This window comes from Euleptes europaea, chromosome 9, assembly GCF_029931775.1.
Source record: "Euleptes europaea isolate rEulEur1 chromosome 9, rEulEur1.hap1, whole genome shotgun sequence".
Classification (NCBI taxonomy): Eukaryota; Metazoa; Chordata; class Lepidosauria; order Squamata; family Sphaerodactylidae; genus Euleptes; species Euleptes europaea.
The window spans coordinates 27,880,994-27,905,193 of record NC_079320.1 but is presented as its reverse complement, the minus strand read 5'-3'; the positions used below and the strand labels follow the sequence as shown (position 1 = coordinate 27,905,193).

Below are 24,200 nucleotides of genomic sequence, written 5' to 3'. Positions count from 1 at the left end.
CTTAAGTACTATAATAATCAGCACCTTCTTCTTTTTTTGGCCTGTGTTCTATAGGAATTGTCATAATCCATATTTATAGAAAAGTTGATTCATTTGAAATGTGGTGTTGGAAGAGACTTATGGATACCATGAACCACCAAAAAGACAAATAAGTGTGTTCCAGATCAAATCAGCCCTGGCCTAGATAGTCCAGGCTAGGCTGATCTCACCAGAACTTGGAAGCTAAGCATGGTTGAGCCTGATCGGTATTTGGATGGGAGACCATCAAGGATACCTACGCAGAGGCAGGCAATGGAAAACCACCTTGGAGCATCTCTTGCCTTGAAAACCCTATGGGGTCACCATAAGTTGGCTGCGATTTGACAGCAAAAACCCCCCACACAAGTCGTTTTATTTCAGTTCAAGAGCTCCTCTTTATCCCTCATCCCTATCAAGCTCACTAAGATTAGCCCGACCAATAAAAGGAACTTAACAAACAAGAGGAAGAAAGTTCACATTCTACACAGCTGTTTTCTTAAATTTCCTAAAATACTTCGGCTTTGCAATATAAGCAGTAATAAGATTAGTTGTGAAGTGTGTATAAAATTTATTAACAGCTTGAGAAATTTAAATTTTAAGGACTGATAACATGAAAAAGTTGATACACAGTAGCTTATGTCAAACCAAAAATATACATTTTAAGTGTACAAATCTCTTATAAAGCATGTTACAGGCATTGCAAGTGAAGATCTTCACATGTAAATATTTTTAGCAATAAAGTTTCAGTTTAAGAAAGGTTATGCTGTTTAAGGTGTCATATACATACATGGTGAAGAGCCGTCTTTTTTAAAACATAAAAGGCACCGGGGGAAATCAGTGTACTATGATCTGGTATATTACATGGGTTAAGACAGATAAACAGTTCATAATTCTTTAATGTCACTGACCACTTTACATCCCCATAATATATTATTGGGGCAGTGACTAAATTGTATAAAAGTAAACATGAAACTGGAATGAACTTATATAAATTAATCCAGTTTGTAAATTATGAAAGCAAGAAAATTAAATTAAAATTATGAGACAGACAAGAAAACAGTTTCTGTCACTGTACAACTTGTTAATGATGGGTGGAGTTGAGTCTGAGAGACAAGTTAAAAAACCATAACAAAATCTCTATGCAGATGACCTATCTGTGTGTTCAGTCACAGCATGGGGAGGTACAATGGGTACAATCATGCTGGCTCCAACCCGTATCTGCACATGATCACCAAGTGGTCTGCATGGGGAAAATACATGGAGAAGTGCCTGCGCATATGCCCCCTCCCTGTGACCAGCAGTGCTGGGGAAAGGATATGAATGCAGGTACTTCCTCTACATGTTTGCCTTGTGCAGACCACTCAGTGACTGCATGAGGCCAAAGTAAAGTCACACTTGCCCACTCTATCTCCCTGTGCATTGAATGAACACATAGGCGGGTCATGTGCAAAGGGCTAAAGAATACTAGCAGATAGACAAGCTTAGGCAGAAGACACACAGCTGCTTCTAAACCTCTCTATGCCACCCCTCTCCATCACTAACAGCAGTACCCTGGAAGAAACTTCTCCTTTCTGATACTCCAAAAAGGGAACACAGAACTGTACAACGGGCAGAGAAGGACAGCATGCAGCCCAGCAGTTCAAACAGTGAGTAATTACAATAAGTACTCTCCTGGCCACTGATCTACCGCCCTCTAACATTCAGGTTTAGTATATATAAAAAGCCTTAAGTGGCAGACACAACCCCAGATAAAGCAATATTACTGAAAAGCAAGCACCATTCCAAAGCAGCTTGCTTACCAGGGAAAAAACAAAAGGCAATTTCACAGGAGGATACTAACACTTTGCAACAGCCTCAAATATGCTAGAAATAAGGTGATATCGAGGAGCTTCTCATGAGAATTAAAAAATTTAAGACTGACAGAGAAAGAAGACATGGGCAACCATCCTTTCCCCCCAAAATAGCACTAATTATACCTGATTAAATTGCACTTTTATAGCAAATCCTAAATTAGTTATAGGACACATGAACAGATCCTTTCACACATCCAGAAAACAAACCTTTGGACTGGAATATCACTTTGAATTATAAGCCTTCCACGTAAAAAAAATCACTAGATGATCTGCGTTTTAGCAATTAATATCAGCTCAATAAAACTAGTGTGGAACAAAATTAACTTTGTTATCTTTTAAACACATATGCAACTAAAATCTTTGTACTAGCAGCATTTGGCATTTCATAGTTGGGGGAAATGGAACCTTTGGTTCGCTAATGTTTTATCTTCAAAAACTTATACTGTCGTTTCCAGTTATTTAAATAAGCGTTCAAAACGTTTTAACAGTTTGTACAAGTTAAAATCTGGCCTTTTATTATGCTTTTAATACCCTTAAATGTGAGATGCATTGTGCTGGAGATCTGACTTTATGTTGAAGAAATAAACAGAGAGGGTACATCAGTTTTACATGTATAGTTTCAATACTGATTTTCACAACAGAAGAAAATGAAGTTATAAAGTTGCTCCCTAGTTTCAACGTTCAAGTATTATTAAAATGAAGTTATTACTCCAATGTTAATAGTGAAACAAATCAGAAATGCAGCCCTAAAAAGTATCCAGCTGTGATGCTCCAATTAGTGCAGAGAGTTGTATACTAAAATCCAAGGACAGACACAACAGAATCACGGCAGACTTTTCGTGTAAGTTTCAAAGGTCGACGATAAAATTGCACTTAAAATTCTGAATTCAGATGGCAAATCATACTCCTATTTTGTAACTGACGGACATTGTCACATGGTTTCCTTCACTTTCTAAAGAAATCTGGGTTTTAATTCAAGTACTGTCAATGTGGAATCTCCTTATTTTAAAGGAGGTTGTGCAGCAGCAATGACTTGCACACAATACAGAATTGGAAATTTTTGTCCGACTTCAACCAGGTGATTTCATTATCTGTCTTGCTGATCAGCATCAGATGTCTTTTTGTCAGATGCAGACAGTTCTAAGACAGGGTTTACAAATCCAGCATACTCAGAGTTGCCATTATCATCCATTTCAGCACTAACAAAGTCATTCTCCCATTCCAAACCATTAGAGTCATCAGAGGCAGAAGTTGGGTTACTTCCAGTTTTCTTGCCACTAAATTTTAGTGCTGCCCGGAGTATATCCTCTTCTGTTTTTGAACGCTCCCGCAATGGAATCATTCTGTTGATACCTGTAATGGAACACACTGGATCTGAACACACAGGAAAAGTGGGTGGATGTGAACAAGATGTAATTCAACAAAGGTAAGTGCAAAGTTCTACATCTGGCTAACAAAAATGAAAAACACACATACTGAATGGGGGATTCACTTCTGGGTAGCATGCTTGTGAACAAGATCTTGTGGTACAGGTGGACTGTAAGTTAAACGTGGGCAGCCAAGTGTGATGCAGCGACAAAAAACGCTAATGCAATCTTGGGTTGTAGCAACAGAGGCATAACATCCAAATCACAAGATGTCATAGTCCCGCTGTACACTGCATTGGTCAGGCCGCACCTAGAGTATTGTGTGCAGTTCTAGAGGCCTCACTTAAAAAGGATGTGGACAGAATGGAGCAGGTGCAGAGGAAAGGGATGAGGATGATCAGGGGCTTGGAGACCAAGCCCTATGAGGAAAGGCTGAGGGAGTTGGGAATGTTTAGTCTGGAGAAAAGGAGGTTAAGGGGGGACATGACTGCTCTCCTTAAGTATTTGAAGGGCAGGGAGCTGTTCCTGTTGGCAGCATAGGACCTGCAATAATGGGTTGAAATTACAGGTTGAAAGGTACCGGCTGGATATTAGGAAAACAAATTTTCAGTAAGAGTTGTTCCAACAGTGGAATCGTCTACCTAAGGAGGTGGTGAGCTCCCCCTCACTATCAGTCTTTAAGCAGTGGCTGTACAAACACTAGTCAGGGATGGTCTAGGCTGATCCTGCATTGAGCAGGGGGTTGGACTTGATGGCCTGTATGGACCCTTCCAACTTCATTATTCTATGATTCTACATAATGGTACCATTTGATTTGTTTTGAAGTGTGGGAATCACATTAAGTGAAATGTCATATATCATAATTCCACTAACAGTACTTGGGGTTCTGAAAGCCTTATAAATACATTTAGACAAGAGGAGGGATTATTGTGAACCTTCATTCCATGTTTTCATTCGACCTTTGTTTTTTGCATACACTGCTGCAAAGAAACTCAGAACACATACCTTCTTCATCTTCCCACTCCAAATCTAAAGAGTTACTGTCATCATTTCCACTGGTTGATTTGGTTTTGGTCATTAAGTCACAACTGCTCTCTGTATTTGGTGTCAGAACAGTAGCATCAGATGAGAGCCCTGTGACGAAAAGACATTTTTCTCCTTCAGCTATTCCATCCCTATTAAACACCAGCCCAATAACACCTTTCCATTTATGCTTTAGTCACACCAACAAACCCATTTACGCCTATTGTCTATTTTACTTTTTTGAATACAGGTTGAGTATCCCTTATCCAGACATCTGATATCCAGACTGACCTGAAAACCAGACTTTTTGAGCTGGTATTCAGGAATTACTCTCAGGCTCTCAGCTGCACGCCAATTTTCTTTCTGATGGTTCAATGTACTCAAAATGAATGTTGTGTTTAGGCTTGGGTCCCATCCCCAAGGTATCTCTTTATATATATATGCAAATATTCCAAAATACGGAAAGATCCGAAATACAGACCACTTCTGGTCCCAAGCAGTCCATATAAGGAATACTGAACCTGTACATAACCACTTTTATTCATGGCAAAAGTGTCAAGATGCACCAACACAGCAAATAACTTTGGCACTGATGCACAAGGACCTGTGTAGGTAGAACAGAAACACATATATCCCAATCATGGGATATTGCTAAAATTAGCATTTCTGATTAGGCTGTGATTTTTTAAAAAATTGAGGAATAGGAGTTCTTAGCTACAATCTAATACAGATATAGGTACACCTGAACCCACTGAAGGCAGCAGGCTTAAAGGCGCCAGATGCTATGCTGCATTGTAGCCATTCTGTTTTTGTTTGTTTTGTTTCCACAAAATAATACTGCTAATCTTTCAAACATGTCTTTATTCCACAGTTTGCCTGGTAGGTAAATAAAAAATGCAGAAGTCGCTGTTTAAGGGAGGGACATTTCATAAAATACTTACTGGTACTCCGAAAAGCTTCGTATTGTAGTTTGACGTTTCTCAGGTAAGCATCAAAGTCCTCTTCTGTCATGGAGCTGTAAGAGAAAAATTACACCAAGGAGTATTAAATTCGGAAGAGTTGCCTGAGATCAATCTAAGTTAAGTTTAGTCAGGCAGAGAAAAATTACACCAAGGAGTATTAAATTCGGAAGAGTTGCCTGAGATCAATCTAAGTTAAGTTTAGTCAGGCAGTTACAGCATTTTCTGTAATTTCTTTTAGGTTTTTTTTAGAACTATTCAACAGGACTACAAGAAATTCACTACTAGATACGTAAAACTGGGGACAAATATTTTCATAATACGAAAATTTAATGTGAATTTTATAAGCCTGGTGCTCTTAGCTCAATGTAGCTAATACTGCTTGGCTCCCATTTTCTTTAGACCATGCACTGTTATCATTGAACAAATGTGGATGAGAATGGGTATGACGGCACATTCTTTAGCTCTTTAAAGTTATTGCAAATTCAAGGCACTTCAGCATTAAAGGAAATACAGGTATTTTGAGTTCTTTGCAAAACTAAAAGTTTTGGCTGTACATCTTACCTTTGATGGTCTCCACTGTTTGCCAATTGTGCTCTCTGTGTTATCCTCTGCCTTTGTTGCTAACAAAGAACAAGCGTTTAAAGAAATATCTGAACAAGTATCAGTTTAGCATCCATGCCACAAGTTCACAGGAATAGTAGCAACACATCAGTTTCTATAGCAAGTGATCACGAAGGTAATGCTCTACTCAGTATCATGTATTTGAGGAGCTGAAGGGTGTCAAGACTGAAGCCCACAATCTTTATGTGCAGTTAAAGATCATAGGCCCCTAACCTGACTTTTCTTCCCAGTTTCAAGTTCCCAGTTTCAAATACAGAAACAAATTCTATCCTACTTTGTGGTCTGCTTCTGCTCTTAGTGATATCTGATTTTTTTTACAGCAGTTCTTACATGTTCAGAAAGCTTAAGAGCAAAGAGCAGGTGAAGAACTTGCTTACTGCAGAACATTTCTCCTCATCCCAGAAGGACAACTATATCATTGTAAGGAATGTTAAAAAAAAATACCACTAGAATAAAAATGGGCAAGAAAAAGAGAGAGCTTTTTTGCTAATGTAAAAATGGCATCATATATTCATATATTCTTTTCTGTTTTCTCTTGGGCAATGCTTAGTAGCAGTTTACTAAGCTGGAATCTTTGGTTTTTACATATGTAATATGTCATGTACCCTGCCCTGGGTATCCCCAGGCTATCCTGATCTCACCAGATCTCAGACACTAAGCATGGTCAGCCCCGGTTAGTATTTGTATGGACAACCTCCAAGGAACACCAGGACCATGATGCAGAGGGAGGGGATGGCAAACCACCTCCTAATGTCTCTTGCCTTGAAAACCCTACAGGGTCACCATAAGTCAGCTGTGACTTGATGGCACAGGCTCTTAAAGTCTTCTCTTCTTTTGATAAAGTTGTCCCAGATCTCAATACTGTAAGTTCTCGACGAGGTCTAGAATACACTTGGCATCCAATGATCTCGCATGTGGCAATGAGCCATTTTCAGAAAGAATATTCTTAACAACTGTGTCACAGGGCTGACTTGTTAAGGCTGATCTTAGAATGTTCTATTGTCCTTTATGAAATTACATCACTGTTACTTTTATGCAGTAAGTCCTCTTCAATTTCATAGGCCTTTTATGCATGGCTCTTTCCCTCATGGTCACTCCCCCCCCCCACAACTGTTTCAGGGCTTGGTTTTGATTATACATGCATTTTCTGACCATCAGAGGTCACCTCGTTCTCCCCGCGCACTTCCATGCGTTTTCTGAATGCTGGCTAAACAGATCCAGAAAATGTGGGCAAAATGCGCTGGGAGAGCGAGGTGACCTCTGATGGTTGGAAAATGCATGCATAATCAAAACAAAGCGCCGAAGCAGTCTTCGGTGGGTGGGTGGCGGGGGTCACTGAGGGAAACAGCTCTGCATTAAAGGCCTCAGTCCATAAAGTTGGGGGAGAAGAAATCTAATGCGATGTATTGGGAAGACTCCTTTCATAGTAGTTCCAGATACTTCATATGTATTTGAAAATCTATTCACTTTGAATTTATAGCTCCTGTTCCAAAATAAGTGAAATCTGGGGCCAAAATGTCCAGTGTTGAATTTCATAATAGTCTTCATGTGCTACCTGGAATCACTGAAACACTTCCTTCCACAAATCAAGCGATGAAAGGAAGAACTACACTTATTATTACATTTAACATAAATTTATTGGTTTCTGACACACGCAGGAGAGCAAACTTCAACTGTCTCTGAAATTCTGACGTTTGAGGCATGCTTTCTTATGAAGAGAGAAGGCTGCAGGGGCGAGTGACAAGTCAAAATTAAAGGCAGACAGAAAATTTGTCTGGCTAAAAATAAGCACAAGGCAGATAAGGAAGAAGTCTATTTTAAAAGACACAGGAAGTAATTAAAATGATCACCAGGAATAATCACTAAAAGACCTACCCCTGTTTCATCCCATGGAGGCTGTTTTGTCGCCTCCTCTCAGCATGTTCCGCTGCATGCTTACTATTTCAGGACAAGCTCTACATCCTAGATTTTAGAATGTTCTTTCCTATACTTTCCAGCATACTCAGACAAAGTACTCTCCTTGCACTGACAGTTTTGTCCCAGAATGTAGTGGCTGTAGGGTGGTCACAGGAAAGTTCAAACTCTATTTTTGGTCCATCCTGAAATGGATTAGATCCAATAAAGACTTTTCAAAGACAGAAGGAATTCTCTTCACAGAGACTTTCTTGCCTCCGCCTTCTACCGTGGCCAAAAATGCTACTGCAGGGGTGGTGGTGGCCAGAAAGTAACTCTGCAGATGGAAACGCTCCATTGGATCCAAGCCTGTGTCAGCATAACTGATACTCCCTGTAGTCATCTGCAAGAGAAACTATTGTATGGCTAATGCCTCATTAATGTTTTTAGATAGCTGGAGACCCTATGAATCAATGTCCTCCAAAATGACCTATCTTTGACAGCCTTGCTCAGGTCTTGCAAATTGAGGGCAGTGGCTTCCTTTATTGAGTCAATCCATCTCTTGTTGGGTCTTCCTCTTTTCCTGCTGCCTTCAACTTTTCCTAGCATGACTGTCTTTTTCAGTGACTCTTGTCTTCTCATAATGTGACCAAACTACAATAGCCTCAGTTTAGTCATTTTAGCTTCTAGGGTCAGTTCAGGCTTGATTTGATCTATAATAACAACAGTTCTAAATACGTATATAGATGCCCTGCATATGCTATCCTGCCACTCAGAGGTTACAAGGCAACAAACTACTACAAACCAAGTTTTGCCTTAGAGGTCCTGTTTTAGTTTGACTTGTTTGGGTTTTTTTTTAAACAAAGAGCGAGATACATAACAGGCGCTCTGATATACAGATACTGATATACAGACGGGGTAATTTCCCCTCACCTCCAAGAGCTTTTTCTGCTTTGCTGCCCTGGCTGCTTCACGCTGCGCAGCATATAAAGCCTCTTCTTCTATTCTTAACTTCTCCTCTTGTATGGCTAACTGTATATGAACAAAATAATAAGGGTTAACGAAAGAGAACCTAGCTATCTTTCCTATGAAAAGAAGGGCACTAAATTTAAAGCAAAAGTTATCAATTAAACAAAATGAAAACAAAAGTTACCAATTAGTTTTAAAAAAAGAAAAGAAAATACTTTCATGCTATCTTCCAATACCAATTTCATTTGAATTACACATACTACCGAAAAAATAACTAAGAACAATTCTACTTCTAGGTTATTTTACATTTACTTTACAGGTCACCGAATGGTTTCTAACACATACTTTTATTTGAGATGCAATCCCTGCTTGTTCAACCATTTCTAGGAAAAGGATTAATATACATAAGGCTAGAGAGAAAACTGACAATGAATTTTCATGATACGCTCCCTTACTATCAACACAGCACTTTTTGACCCATTACACGCTTCCTGAATGTATTTGTGTCACTCAGAGTTCACTGCACTACATTATTTGAAGCAAAAGACTCTAAGAGTTGTTTGAAAAGTTTCCCCCCCCCAAATGGCAAATCCTCTCATAGCAGAATTAACATTAACAGAATTGGCACTTCGTGTGGTAACTGCCAACAGGTAGATTTGATAGTTCTGCATTCAAAAGGAAATGACAGAGGCTAAATGGCCATCTTGTCAGCAATGCTGATTCTATAACCTTAGGTAGATCATGAGAGGGAGGGGATCTTGGCCATCTTCTGGGCATGGAGTAGGGGTCACTGGGGGTGTGGGGGGGAAGGTAGTTGTAAATTTCTTGCATTGTACAGGGGGTTGGACTAGATGACCCTGGCGATCCCTTCCAACTCTGTGATTCTATGACAGCCAGTGTTGTGCAATGGCTAATGCCAGACTAGGATGTGGAAGATCCAAATTCGAATCTTCACTCTGCCATGGAAGCCTGCTTGGGCCAGTTTCGTACTCTCAGTCTATCCTATCTCACAGTGTTGTGAGTGGAGAGGAGAATAATGTAAGCTGCTTTAGGTCCCCATTGGGCAGAAAAGTGGGGTATATAGGAAATAAAGAATAAATAAAAAGACTGGTTCTTGTAGGTTATCCGGGCTGTGTAACCGTGGTCTTGGAATTTTCTTTCCTGACGTTTCGCCAGCAACTGTGGCAGGCATCTTCACAGGATTAACACTGAAGGACAGTGTCTTTGACAAATAAAAAGACTGCTTCACAGATATATGCATGCCAGTAACATATGAAGTGGCTCTTAACCATTCAAAACCAAACTTCTCACTTTTCTTCCCTGTCCCTGTCATAAAAATAGGATTACAGACGTTTCATTAAAAAACAAACAAAGGAATCACTTTTACATACAAAGGGGATTTGGATATTAGAAAAAAAAAACCACATGACTTGCACATCCTTTATTTATGCTTCCGTTTTAATGTCAGAATCAGCATTTATGCACCTCCTTCAAAAAGAGAAACATGAGCTGTAGAAACATGATTCTGATTCACACCTCTTTCCACAGAGGAAATGTAACCTTCACCACTTCAGATATTATAGCGGAAGTATCGCAGCAGGATGCACAGGTCACCTACTCGTTCTGTTGGCACTTTTTACAACATCCAAAAACTGTCAAATTGTTGCTCTCTTTTTTCTCTCCACCGGATTTCTCTGTTTGTATGGAAAAAGCTCTATGGAAAGAGCTCCAAGTTACAGTTCTCATTGCCTCAATTTATCACAACTTTCTTTCCCCCCCCTTCCATCATACCTTCTACCTGCAACTTTAATAGGGTTATCTACATTCCTGTTTCACCCACCAGACCAAGTTCTCAGCTTTTTTAGCTTATTATTAACCCTATAATTCGTATTACAATACCACATGTGCAAACTGTTACTACTCTTACCTCTGACTGAAGCTTATGATCCACTGTTCTTTGTTTTTCAGCAATGGAATTGTAATGCCTTGCTCTTAGATCAGCAATTTCTTCTTCTGTTAAAGGTCTAAAGAAAAAGAGAGAGAAAGAATTGGCTTGTTATCCTGATCCAGCTCAGGGTAGTGTATGTTGGTACTTCTTGCAACATCCAAAACACTGCCAACGAACTGTTGCCAGTTTCCATGTATTATCCCCAAACAGGTCTTGCACAGTGATCCAATATCAGGGAAGTTAATGTGGAGCTCTTTCAGAAAGGTTATCTTTCAGAAACTTATCCATCCAATAAGTTATTTTGGAGGGTAGAAAGGCAGGGAGAAGAAACTGAATCAAGCCTTTCTTCCCTAACAGCTCCATGTAAGCTGCTTTCAAGTGGGATGTCTACGTTTTGCCTAAAATGGAAGAAATAAGTTTATTAACTGGAATTTTTCGGTACAGAAAAGGAAGCTTAATAGTTTGTGGTAAGTGGGTCACCCAGTCATAGGCCACAACCCAAAGAGTTACTTACACAAGGCAGTGCACTGACCGGGTGGAATTGTTGATTTGAACAGTGGATACCCCATAACAAAATGCATTTGAAATCTTTGACAATTTCAAAACACTGCTCAAATAACTACTTTCACAATTCTTCAGATTCCACCTTTATACTCATTTTGAATAGTTCCATGATTAATGTGGAATAGAATGTGTCCATTATTTCAAGAAACACGCTTGACATAAGTTCTTCTCTTCTTGCTGCCCTCCCCGGATGTAGATGTATATGGGTAGGGATATTTTTTAAAAATCTACTACAAAGCTTAGTATATTTTAAGTACCTTTGTAAGAAATAGCAAGCAGGTACCTGCAAGAAACTCACAGGGAAATAACCCCTGCTGCTGCCAGGAGAGGAGGACAGTCATAGGAAGATGGTTGCTGGCTCCCTCCCATCCCAAATATCATTAGCACTAAGCACCCCCACTTCCCTCCTGGCAACAAGGAGAAGGAGGAGTGGAAGAAGACAGCAATGATTGCAGGGCACACACTGCCAGTGCTCAGCACCCACCTTTCCTTGCCACCTTACTCTCCCTACCAGCAATCCCCCCAATGCATTGTGGGGCTTGCTTGGCTGGTAGTCTTGAATTAACATACAAACATATTTTGTTTTCACCTGTCTCTAAAAGGAAAGAACATTGTGATTGGACTAATGTTACTATGACTGACATCATTTTAAAGAAGAATAACTTGTTCAGCAGAGCAAAATAACCAAATAGTTTATTTGATCCAAATAGTTTATTTGCTCCAAAAGTCTAAATGGATTTAGCGACAAAAACAAAACCCACATTTTTTAAAAAAACTGTCCCGAGCTCTGGTCTCCCGGGACCATCTCGGGACTCTCCAAGCCCACGGGGGGCGAGGGGGAACAACGCCGGCAGGAGGAAGGTCCACCCCACCCGTCCTCCTCCCCGCTCGCCATGACAACCCCACCGCCGAGCGCCGGGTCGGGGGGACGGAGCGCCACAGATGCCGCGCCCAGGAACAGCCTGGAGCTGCCCCCAACCCCTACCTTTTCCCCACAGGGTCCCCCCAGACTGAGGGGGCTGTCGCCCCAAAGACGACGCACCGGGCAGCTGGCAGGGTGGGAGCAAACCGCGGATCAGGAAGAGGCCGGTTGACCAGTGATGACCTCCCGCGGCTCCCTCAAAGGCCCGACAGCCAGCTGAGAGTCGGGCGAGCACGCTCAGGGTGGGGGCGGGGAAGGCGGAACCTACGCGACTGGGAGGAGGGAGGGGGGCTGACGCAAGCCTCTCTCACCCTTATATGGGCTCGGGGGCGGGACCACGGGGAGGAAGTAAGGGTGGAGCTGGGCAGGAAGGGTATAAAGGAGGCTGTGCGGCTGAGGCCAGGGAGGAGAGAGAGAGGCCAGTGTTGACCATATTGAGTTCCGATTCCCCCTCGGAATGGTCTGAGGCTGAGGAAGCCCCACTGCCACCCCCTCCTCCAGCTACTGCAACTACTGGGGCAGCACCTCTCCAGGCGGGACATCTTACAAAAACAAACCAAATTGACAAGGTGAATGAGGTGTGACAAAGCAGATGATATAGGAGAAAAAGAGAACAAGGCAAGAGAGGGAAATGAATTATAAGCACCACCTCTTACCTTTGGCTGCTTCCTGGACTTTCACCCTGTTTAATTATAAAGAAAAGTAAAAGCTTTATCCAGGTAAGAACATCAACTCTGTTACCAAATTATCTTCAAAATCACAAAGCTAACTGATGTGAATTAAGAACAAAAATAAATAAATAAAACACTACCAGTCAGAGCCATCAGAGGATTAAGTGTGGTTGCACCACCTGTAACCCAATAAATTCATGAGGGAGGGAAGATCCGCCTCTGTTACTGATCTACAACGAGTGCAGATAGCAAAGGTTGAGAAGGCAGACTAAGAAGGCACCCTCTTTGGGCAGGTAGCCCATATCCTATGCAGAGGCAGCCAGAAGTAGCTGATAAAACTCTGTGGCACAACTCAAAGCTTGCAAAATGTGGCTCTTTTAGAGAACCTTCTGTTGATGATTGAGTGGATGTTGTTGGATGTGTTTGTTCTTTTCAACTTTTATTGCTATGATTGCAGGGGATTATCTCAACATACCTTAAGAACCACCTACTCCCATATGAAATACCCGTACACTGTGGTCATCTTCTGGGGCCCTTCTTGCTGTCTTGAGGCTAGATGGCTGGTAAGAAAGGGCCTTCTTGGTCGTGGCACAAAAATTACACATTTCTCTTCCCAGGGAGATCTACCTGTCCCCCTCTATCATTGTTGTCTGCCAGCAGGTGAAGACTTATCTATCTTAGAAGCAATAGAGACCGAAGAAATTCACCAGAAGCTTAAATATGCTAAACAAAGATTATTTGAAAAGGCCAATAAACCCAGACGCTTTTTAGCTAATCAACTTCGGCAACAAGAAATGAAGAGGAAGATTTTAGGAGCAAAACACAATGGAAAAATTTACAATAAACAACAAGAAATAGAAAAAAATCTTCGCTGACTACTATAAACAACTTTATGCAAAAGACGATTTACAAGTTCTGGGACTACAAACATATTTATCACAAGCTAAACTTTCTATATTGACGGAAGACGAACAAGAAAGCCTCAATCAAAAGATAACCACCCAGGAAATTGTAGACGTCATACGCAGTTTGAAATCTGATAAAACGCCGGGCCCAGATGGAATAATTCCGAAATTCTATAAGTTATATGAACAGCAACTTACACCTGTTTTGTTATCTTTGTTCAATGATGTAATGGAAAATGGACAGATTCCAGATTCCTGGAAAGAGGCTCATATTTCTTTGCTCCCAAAGGAAGGTACTGATCCTCATCTCCCTCAGGCATATAGACCAATTTCTTTGTTGAACGTGGACTTTAAACTATTTGTTTCTATATTAACTAAGAGACTTCAAAGATGTATTACCAAATTAGTACATCCTGACCAAATAGGAGTTATTCCCAAGAGATTAATGAAGGACAACGTGAGACTGGTTCTTAGCGCAATCAAGTATATTAAATCAAAATCCCTCAAAACAGCTTTGATCTTTCTTGATGCAGAAAAAGCGTTCGACAATGTTTCTTGGCATTTCATATCAAAGACGTTAGAGCAAATGGGCTGCGGAGATACGTTTCTTAAAATATTTAATACAATATACACGGCCCAAAAAGCAAGACTTTTAATTAACGGTTCTCTAACGCCAGACTTCAATATTACAAAGGGTACCAGACAAGGTTGCCCATTGTCACCTCTTCTATTTGACTTATCCATGGAAGTCTTAGCGAACTATATTAGGAACGATTTCAAAATCAAGGGACTTAAAATTAAAAATAAAGAACACAAAATCAGAAGCTATGCAGACAATGTCGTTTTATTCTGTCAAAACCCAATGGACAATCTTTCTTATACACAACATCACATCTCAGAATTTGCTAAATATTCTGGTTATAAATTAAACAAAACAAAGACAAAAATAATGCCATTCAACACCACCAAAATTGAAGATGTGCATATTAAAGAATTCACAGGATGTCAAATAACAGATTCTGTCAAATACTTGGGCATTAACATATCATCAAAAAATAAGACTCTTTAAAACTAATTATCTTAAAATTTGGAGAGCAATAGAAAAAGACTTGAGTCGATGGACAAAGATGAACATTTCCTGGCTAGGAAGAACATCGACTGTAAAAATGAACGTTCTCCCAAGACTAAACTTTCTATTTCAATTTTTACCAATTAATATTTCTGACAAGATATTAGATAATTCGCAGAAGCAAATTAACCGTTTTGTATGGAATGGCAAAAAACCAAGAATTAGATTTAAAGTGTTACAGGATGAGAAGAAGAGAGGCGGGTTGGCACTACCAAATCTCAAACTATATTATCATGTGGCTTGTCTGACCTGGGTTGCAGAATGGATTAAACATCCCTTGAACAGAAATCTAAAATTAGAAAGAGCAGATCTCCAACAGGGTTTTCACAGAGTTTTATGGAATCCTCTGCACCCGAGTAAAACCTCTGAAGACTGTGATGTTAAGCCAGCAATTCTTCAAGTATGGAGAAAATACAAAAAAAGAATCAGCCCCTCTCCACCTTCAATAATGTCTCCGACTGAAGCTTATTTGGATGACATTAAACTGAAGAATGATTTGTTATTAGGATATGGTGATATGGTGGACTCAACAGGAGAGATTAAAAGTTTACCAACATTAGAAGACAAGTTAGAAAAACTCAGTTGGTTGACGTACCTTCAATTGCGTTCTCATCTAAGAACAGACTGTTTAAAATCTGGCTCATTTCGAGAATTGACAGAATTTGAATCATTAGTGACCAAAAAAGATGATCATTTATTAGGACAAATTTATAAACTACTTTTGAAAGACGATACAGAAGATGGGCAAGTTAAAATGAATATGATAAAATGGATGCAAAATTTCGGAGAAATGATACCAATGGACATTTGGGAAAAACTTTGCACTTCAGAACTAAAATACACCGTAAGTCAAGATGTTAAAGAGAATTAGTATAAGACTTTTTATCGATGGTACATGACGCCCAATATGATTTCCCAAATGGCTAACCCGAAAGAGAAAAAGGGGTCTTGTTGGAAATGTCGACAGATAGATGGTTTTTATTTTCATGTTTGGTGGACATGTCCAAAGGTGCAATCATACTGGAAGAATATCCTACATGAACTACAGAAGATAACAAAAACTAATTTAAAGCTGGATCCAAAATATTTTTTACTTAGTATGCTGCCATCCGATTTGCCCTTAAATTTTGGAGACATTTTTAAATACGCCACAACAGCAGCAAGAATTGTATTGGCAAGAACTTGGAAGCAAACGTTTCTACCAGATATAGGAGAATGGAAAGACAACAGTTGAGTTTGCTAATATGGCCAGAATGACTTTCACAATGAACTCTACCACCAATGAATCAATAGAACAATTTAATGAGAAATGGCAACCGTTTTATAGTTATATTGATACGAATTTATAGAGACAAAATTTTATTAAAGTTTTTATTATTGCTAAATTTATTTGAATATTAATATAAATGTTTAAGGTAAAAAACGGTAATTAGTAAATGTTTATTCAATTCACTAAGATTTTTCTAATCTCCTTGAAACTTAATAGAATGACAAGAATGTATTTTTTGTTAATGTTTATTGCGGACGGATTCCCCTTATCCTTTCTTTTTTCCCCTTTTTCCTTCTGTACCCTATATATATAAAAATAAAAGTTAAAAAAAAGGACTTATCTATCTTGTCTGGCATTCCCTCCATCCTGTGCATGTGTTTTGTTTAACCAGTGCTTTTAATTGTTTTTAAGATTAACATTTTGTTTTACTGTTTTGGATTATTTGCTGTTTTGGGACCCTAAACTGGGTGAAAAGGTGGCACAAAACTGTTTCATATAAGTAAATAAATCTTATAAATGGGTTGAAAATAATGTTTAATTTAACCTGAATGTTTAGTTATGAGGGTTACAAATATTTTAAATGAATAAATGAAATATAAAAATTGGAGTGCCTGCTACTTCATGTGACCCAGATTTAAACAAATGACTGTCAATATCACACATCTACAGTACTTGATCCTCAGACACAACAAAAACCTGCAGTGTTAGCCATTTACTAGGACATAAATGCAGCTCAGCAGTAGTGTAAAAAAACATGGTGCTAGGCTACATTGTACAATATTGTTTACTTTCAAGAAAAGTAACATTATGGTTCAACTCTCATATAAAATGGGATAAGAATTGAATTGCAAATAGCAATCACAACAAGTAGTAGACTCTCTTACATCTATCCTGCCTTATGGAAGTATTGTAAAAACACAGGCTGGCAATGTGAGAAAAAAGTACTGCTCCCTCCCATTATTAAAAAAGTTATAAAACACAGCTGCTTTTCACATTTTCCATTTCTTGCTATTTTGTTACATATATGCTGTAGTCAGTTCATGATCCTATCTGTGTACTTGTCTATTGACCTTTGGTCATTTGAAATCACTTACCTCGTCACTTTCCACTAGATTCTCAAACTGCAAAAAGATGCAATAAGATTTCAATTAAACAAAGAATTATGGCTGCCATCTAGCACATACGTACTAATTTAAAAGATAAAGATCCCCTGTGCAAGCACCGGGTCATTCCTGACTCATGGGGTGATATCACATCCCGACGTTTCCTAGGCAGACTTTGTTTACGGGGTAGTTTGCCAGTGCCTTCCCCAGTCATCTTCCCTTTACCCCCAGCAAGCTGGGTACTCACTTTACCGACCTCGGAAGGATGGAAGACTGAGTCAACCTTGATCCGGCTACCTGAAACCAACCTCCGTTGGGATCAAACTCAGGTCATGAGCAGAGCTTGGACTACAGTAATGCAGCTTACCACTCTGCGCCACGGGGCTCCAACATACTAATATATAATGTCTAATATTGTCTGTCCTGGATGGCCCAGGCTAGCCTGATCTCGTCAGATCTCAGAAGCTAAACAGGGTCAGCCCTGGTAAGTATATGGATGGGAGACCACCAAGGAATACCAGGGTTGCTGTGCAGAGGAAGGCACTGGCAAACCACCTCTGTTAGTCTCTTGCCATGAAAACCCCCCAAAAGGGGTCACCATAAGTCGGCTGCGACTTGACGGCACTTTACACTCACACAATATTGTCTGTTCTTCATTCACATTGCTCCACTTGCACATTATTTCATTAAAAATGCTGAAATTTTGTTTGTAGGACCTCTGTTTTTTCTCATGCTTTCACATCTATTTGAGCTAAGTCAAGAAAATATTAGACACGTAATGTCTAATATTTTCTTGGCTTTGCTCAAATAGATGTGAAAGCATGAGAAAAAACAGAGGTCCTACAAACAGAATTTCAGCATTTTTAATGAAATAATGTGCATGTGGAGCAATGTGAATGAAGAACAGATGAATCACATGATTTCATTTAATTTGGTTTTGAAAATGTAGCAGAAGGAATACCCTCTATGTCCTTGTGCACATGGAAAAGATAGTGGGGGTATAATTGTTTATCTTGGCTGGTTCAAGCACATTGGAAGAGATTGACTGTGTGAATTCTTTATATAGAAATCATTTTATTGGAATAATACCTGTACAAGCATATACAGAAAATGTAGTTCTATTGAGTTCCTCTCCATTGCTGCAGTTCTTTCTGATCCCTGGAATGATTAGTACCAGGCTCACAGGACCCACATTAAGGAACACCCGGGGGGGGGGTGAAGTGGGGAAAGAAAAGGGGCTGAAGTTGTTCCTCCTTCCCCAAGCACAACTCTGTTGAGAGGAGGGAAGCAGTTTCATTCCCTGGTCCCTCCAGCCCACTTATCCTCACAGCTATCCCTCTGTACTGATCCTGCAAAGAGCTCAGCAATGCAAAGGAACATGAGAAACTCTTGTGCATCTTCCACACATGGATGGTAGGATACTGCCCACTTTAACAAGTACATGGGGTTCCATTGAGGAAAAAGGGAGGATGGGGTTGCTACTGACTATGCTGGGGACCATGGGTCTTGCATATACAAAAATCATGTGAACCAGGGGCTGTAATAAGGAAGGTAGAACAAAAATGCTGGCTAGATTTAACCCATTGTTTACATTTAGGCAAAAGACTGAAGGCAATGAAAACTATTGACATAATAATTTTAGCATTCCCAGAGTACACAATATGTTGTGACTGTTGTTCTCTGCTCATCTATTTCAACAGACCTTAGTCCATGGAGGTCACTTTGCACCTCAACACTTGCAGTACCAGTTATCATAATCACCAATCTGATATGGAAATCTCTATGCCACCATGTGAGAGGAGACATATAAATAAGAATTTAGCTTTGATTTTTATTTGACCTGCTCAGCCAATCAGGTTTTTCAAATCAATAAAAAATGCATATACTCTGTCACACAATTCCTAGCAATAATCATCTGAAGAAAAATACATATCTGAAACGGCCCCACTTGCCTAATATTGTATTGCCAATGGCATCAATTCATTGTTATTCATTTTATGAAACAATGCATCTTTAGAAATGGAAATAAAAAAACGTACTGGAAAATTTGGAAGCGATGGAAGCATTTAACAAACACACACAAATTGAGACAAAAGAATGCGTCCACATCATGGGAAGCATACAACTCAATGGACATTCAACTATCTTTAAAACTAATGGTCTGTTTTCAGCCTTAGTTTTGGGGATATTTATTTTGAACTTTTCCGAAGTATGACTTCTATATTCTGCGTAATACTAACTGCAACGAAAGAAAATTGCTGCTAAGTTCAGAATAAAATGTTTGTTTGCTTACTACACTAGTTTGTATTTTCAGCATTAACCCCTCCCCCATTTTTCCCAAGTTAAAACAACAAAAACATGCTTTGGTACTTTACAGTGAATGAGCTTGTGGATATATTTGTATACAGTGGATATATTTGTATACAGTGGATATAGTGGATATATTTGTATACAGCTCTTCTACTATGCAAACATACTTGAACATCAACTTCTAGGGCCCTGCTTGGCGAAGAGGTAGCACTGTATTTGTAGAAAGCTCATTTACCATACTTCCCTTGCTTCTGTATTATGCTTCACAAAGCAGAACAGAAGCTGCTGCTTCTTTTAAAAAAGCAGAGGTCGTAAATTTTGAAACAGAAAACTTGAACTCACCTCTATAGTGAAATGTTCTCCTGTAGAACATGTCCTGAAGTACTTTGATCTAGACAAAAGACAACACTGTTACCAATAGAGCTGTAAATCAAGAGTTCTTGGAATATTTTTCCCTCATCAGAACCTTTCAATACAAGTGCACTGTGCCTCTTCAACATCGGAAAAGAATTTGGGAAACTGTAGCTTTCAAATGTCTGTAGCACTCAGACAAGCTCTACTTCGTAAACAATTTTTTTCCATACAATCACTGAAAGTACAACCACTGAAAAGAAGGTTGGCCCTCCCTGTTTTATACAAACACAGAGTAACATGAAATCAGATCTTATGATTCTCAGATTGTATCAGGATTCATTAATGTAGAACTGTCTTGGCATTAGGGATAAGGTCAATGAGACCCATTACAAAGACCTACAACAACTTGCAGCTGGGCAAAGACGGTCTTGCAGCCTCTTGTCTATAGACAATTTTCTAGTATGGCAAATGAAGCACTTAGCTCTGCCTCCTGTTAACGTGCTCTGCAATTAACAGAAAGGCTAAGTTCAAGAGCACACCAATTTCCCTGACTCCACTGGAACCACAAGGCTACAAGACAATGGGCAACCTTGTCTCCTCTTTATTCCTAACAATATTGTATTGCCTTGCAAGAAGGAGCCAGATTTATTTAAGAATAGTGTATGTAACCTCAGCCCCAATCCTGAAACTGATACAATATTAAAATAAAAACAAGAGTGTATCTCAGCGCTTGAAATATGTTTTGATTGTAATATGGTTAAAAGGAACAGCTTTTGCACGCAGATCCTTAAGCAGCACATGTGACTAATAGTGGCTTGAATCTGGCCCAGTGATTCTTTTAAGCAAACAATATCACTCCGTAAAGAAAACCATAATACCTGATTTTCTTGTTCTACCTGTAAGCATTTTAGGTAGATCAATTAACTCACTTCCCAATTGCTACGTAATATTCAGCTGCACTCATCCATCCCTCTCCCCACCACACTCGTTCTTTCTTGAAAGTTCATTTTATATTGTTACAGTTTTCAGATTTATGATATTCTTAGATTTTGTTCCCCGATGTGTAAACAAAATGGGCCAGTTTGGAGATTATTTAATACCTATTTGTCTTTAAGCTTAATTGGTTTCCAGTTCCTTTTCAAGCCAAGTTCTAGATGTTGGTTGTGACCTAAAAATGGCTTGGGTCTGGGATGTTTTAGGCAATGTCTTCTCCCATACCACTCCACTCCCCTTGCCATTAAAATTAATTAAAAGGATGCGCTACAGGTGCCACTACATCCTGACACAGCCTATAAACTGAATAAAGTTGTTTTCAGTCTCAGCAATGCCAGGCTTCCACGTGTAGATCTCTTGTGAGATCCACACAGAAGACCTGAAGTCCCTGCTAGAGGACACTTGCCACTGATGCTGCCATTGAAGTAATCTAGACTTAATGGGATGAAAGGATGGCTACCTTTGGTCAGACCACAGACCTCAAGGAAAGGACACAGCAGGTACACCAACTGAAGTTCACTAAAAGCGTCATTCACCACAGACAGGGCCTCTAGGCACTGGTCTAACAGAACACCCGTGCTGCTGGCCTGTTTCTTCATTGCCAGCTCTGGGTTTTCAGGCAAGATGTCCTACAGTGGTCTCCCCATTAAGTGTACTGCCCCCCTTCCAAGCGCTGAATGTGCCTCAATACTCTCCCTCCCACCTGGAGGATACAGCATAATTCTTTTGCTCTCCTTTAAGCCTTGTTGGCGCTAGCAGAGCTAAAAAGAGCGTGAACGAGTTGTGCTTTGCTTCCTACAACATCCCCTTGCAAAGCTGTTCATCTCCTGCTCTAGAAAGCACCACCAAAGGTAAACACACTACAACTCTGTTTACCCTACCTTCTCCTTCTAGGTGGTGCATCTCATCCACTGCCACTTGCTCATTCAGAAGTGAATGAATAGTTGGCTAGCAATGAGGAACAGCCTAGCAATGTGGTAGCAGGAAGGGTCAATGCCCAGAAGGAACACTTCTACAAAGGAAAGAGAGCAGGCAGCAGCCACTCCTTGACTAGGCAGAGGTAGGGGGTTACCGCACTTTGTACTCCCAGTGATGTATTAAGAGTTTGAAAATGTTTTAAAAAACATCGCTTTAAAAGGTTTTTTGGATACCACGGCTTATAAATGGTTGGAAGATGTCTTCACAGCTAAAGGGGCCAAACAAAGTGTGAACAGTATTTTTTATAATGTTTTCAAACTCTTAATACATCGGTGGGAATACATAGAAAGTGCGAACAGTATTTTTTATAACATTTTCAAACTCTTAATACATCGCTGGGAATACAAGTGCGGTAACAGCCGTAGTTTGTTGGAGAGTGGCAAAGGGTCACTGGGCAGCTTGTGCAAGGATGAACGAGCTGTGTGTGTGCCACTCATGGGTGTTGCCACTGGCCCTTCACGTACATTGCCACAGCACGATACTGGCAGATCAAAATAAATGCTTGGACTTAAAGAGATGAAGTCACTCGCTTACTGTTTTAAGCTCATTATTAGATAATGCAGATGTTTTAAAATATTTATACGGAGAACTGCCAACTTAAAGAGACTGAATGCCACTTAAGCCAGTGAGACTCAATTGGTTTTCTGTCATTCATCTTATGGATAACTGATCTCATCAAGAATATACTGGGCACATGATTATTAGTACTCAACTGAAACTGTAAATAGCCTATCAAAGTTTGGAATATAATTGCTAAAATATTTTTACACTATGTATGAATTATTAAAAACTATTTGGGCATAATAAATGTATCGCTTTATGTGACACTAGGGACAGAAGTGTGCTGGCTTTAATTATTCTCCAGATACAACAACAGAATAAGCTCAGAGTCCTAATTATATTTATTCCTAGAGGCTTGTTAAGAATAATGTTGTGATCCCTCTAGGAATAAAGCAAAAGCTGACAATTGAGGTCATTGAAAGTAGACCTGACCCACTTTTTAAATATGACTGTGACACATAACCAACAGACCTTTACAACAAGCAACTTAAAACATCTTTCTAGAATGACGTTCAAACACTTGACAAAATTTTAATGTACTAGATCAACTTTAACAAGAAAAAATTAGCTTAAACCCAGGAACCATTCAGATATTTTATTAATTCACACTACAGTTCATAATAATTATATAAATATACAAAATACAAACTTTAAACAATTTTGGAGAATAATTTATGTTAGGGTTATGTAAGTTTGGAGATTCACAGAAGGAGCGACATATATTATATGTAGATTGTTCCAACTAACCCAAGCATATTCACAAATTATAGCAGTGCATTCCTCAGACAGGTTTGAATAAAATAAAGTTAGATAGGATATGTGGTATAATGTGCTGATAGAAACAAAGAAGTTACAGGTTCTAGGCATTAAAATTGAAAGGCAGCATGGTGCAGGCTCAAATCCCCACATTACCATGAAACACTCTGGGTGGCCTTGGGCCAGTCAGAGTCCTCCAGTCAAGCTAACTGCACAGGATTGTTGAAAGGATAAAAAGGGATTGAGAGAACCACATACGATACCCTCAGTTCCTTGGAAGAATGGCAGGATAAAAATGTACTAGGTAACAATGTGTAAAGTATGCTAAAGCAAATTAGCAGCTTCGCACTGGCCCATTATAAATTTCTATTGTGGCCTTTAACTGCTAACCACAAAGAGATTAAAACCATTTCAGAACTGTCTAACCTTTACTCTCATTAGAGACACTACTACTGAAATAATATGCTTCACACATCATACAACACATGTTCCTTTCCAGAGTGGGGAGAGGCAAGGCGGAAAAGGCATAGACATGTGGCAGCTAAAACATTTGCTACTGATGCAGCCCCATTCTTCTCAATGTCCAAACACAGTGCTACCTAGCTCTTTGCCCCAGTTGTTCTTCCTATTTTCAAAATGCTCCCCACAGCTGTAAAAGTTCAAGACACCTGGAAATGTTAAATGTAATCCAAACACTTGATAGTTAAAACCATAGCTGCTACAGCACAGAGCTGTCTGAAATATATATTATATTTCCTTAGCTGGCTGTTTCAATGCCAAGCAGTTTTCACACATTTATGATGTTTTTTGTTCAGATTACCGTACATTTATTCATTTTAAGAGAGGATTTCAACAGGGGCATTCTATGCTACATTTTAGTCCATAAACAGCTTGCTCTTCTTGACTGCATTATCTGGTTACCTGCTTTCTTGGTCTCCTAATAGGGTCAACGGAAGGCACTTGATGCTGCATCTAAAATTAGACACCCTAGCTTTTTTCCCTTGTTTACTTGCCAGTGCATAATACACAT

At 39.5% G+C, this 24,200-nt stretch overlaps 1 protein-coding gene across 1 annotated transcript; it reads right to left on the bottom strand.

Moving 5' to 3' along the window:
• Positions 1-2,891: 2,891 nt before the first annotated feature.
• On the bottom strand, positions 2,892-21,474 carry AP1AR (adaptor related protein complex 1 associated regulatory protein). The gene is made up of 10 exons (XM_056855025.1): positions 21,386-21,474; positions 19,871-19,919; positions 17,210-17,236; positions 12,797-12,822; positions 10,634-10,730; positions 8,671-8,769; positions 5,785-5,843; positions 5,203-5,276; positions 4,244-4,372; positions 2,892-3,224 (listed from the first exon to the last, which is right to left on the bottom strand). Exons 1-10 carry the CDS (start codon positions 21,472-21,474, stop codon positions 2,959-2,961), a joined length of 915 nt encoding a protein of 304 aa, XP_056711003.1. The 3' UTR covers positions 2,892-2,958.
• Between the last annotated feature and the right edge of the window lie 2,726 nt (positions 21,475-24,200).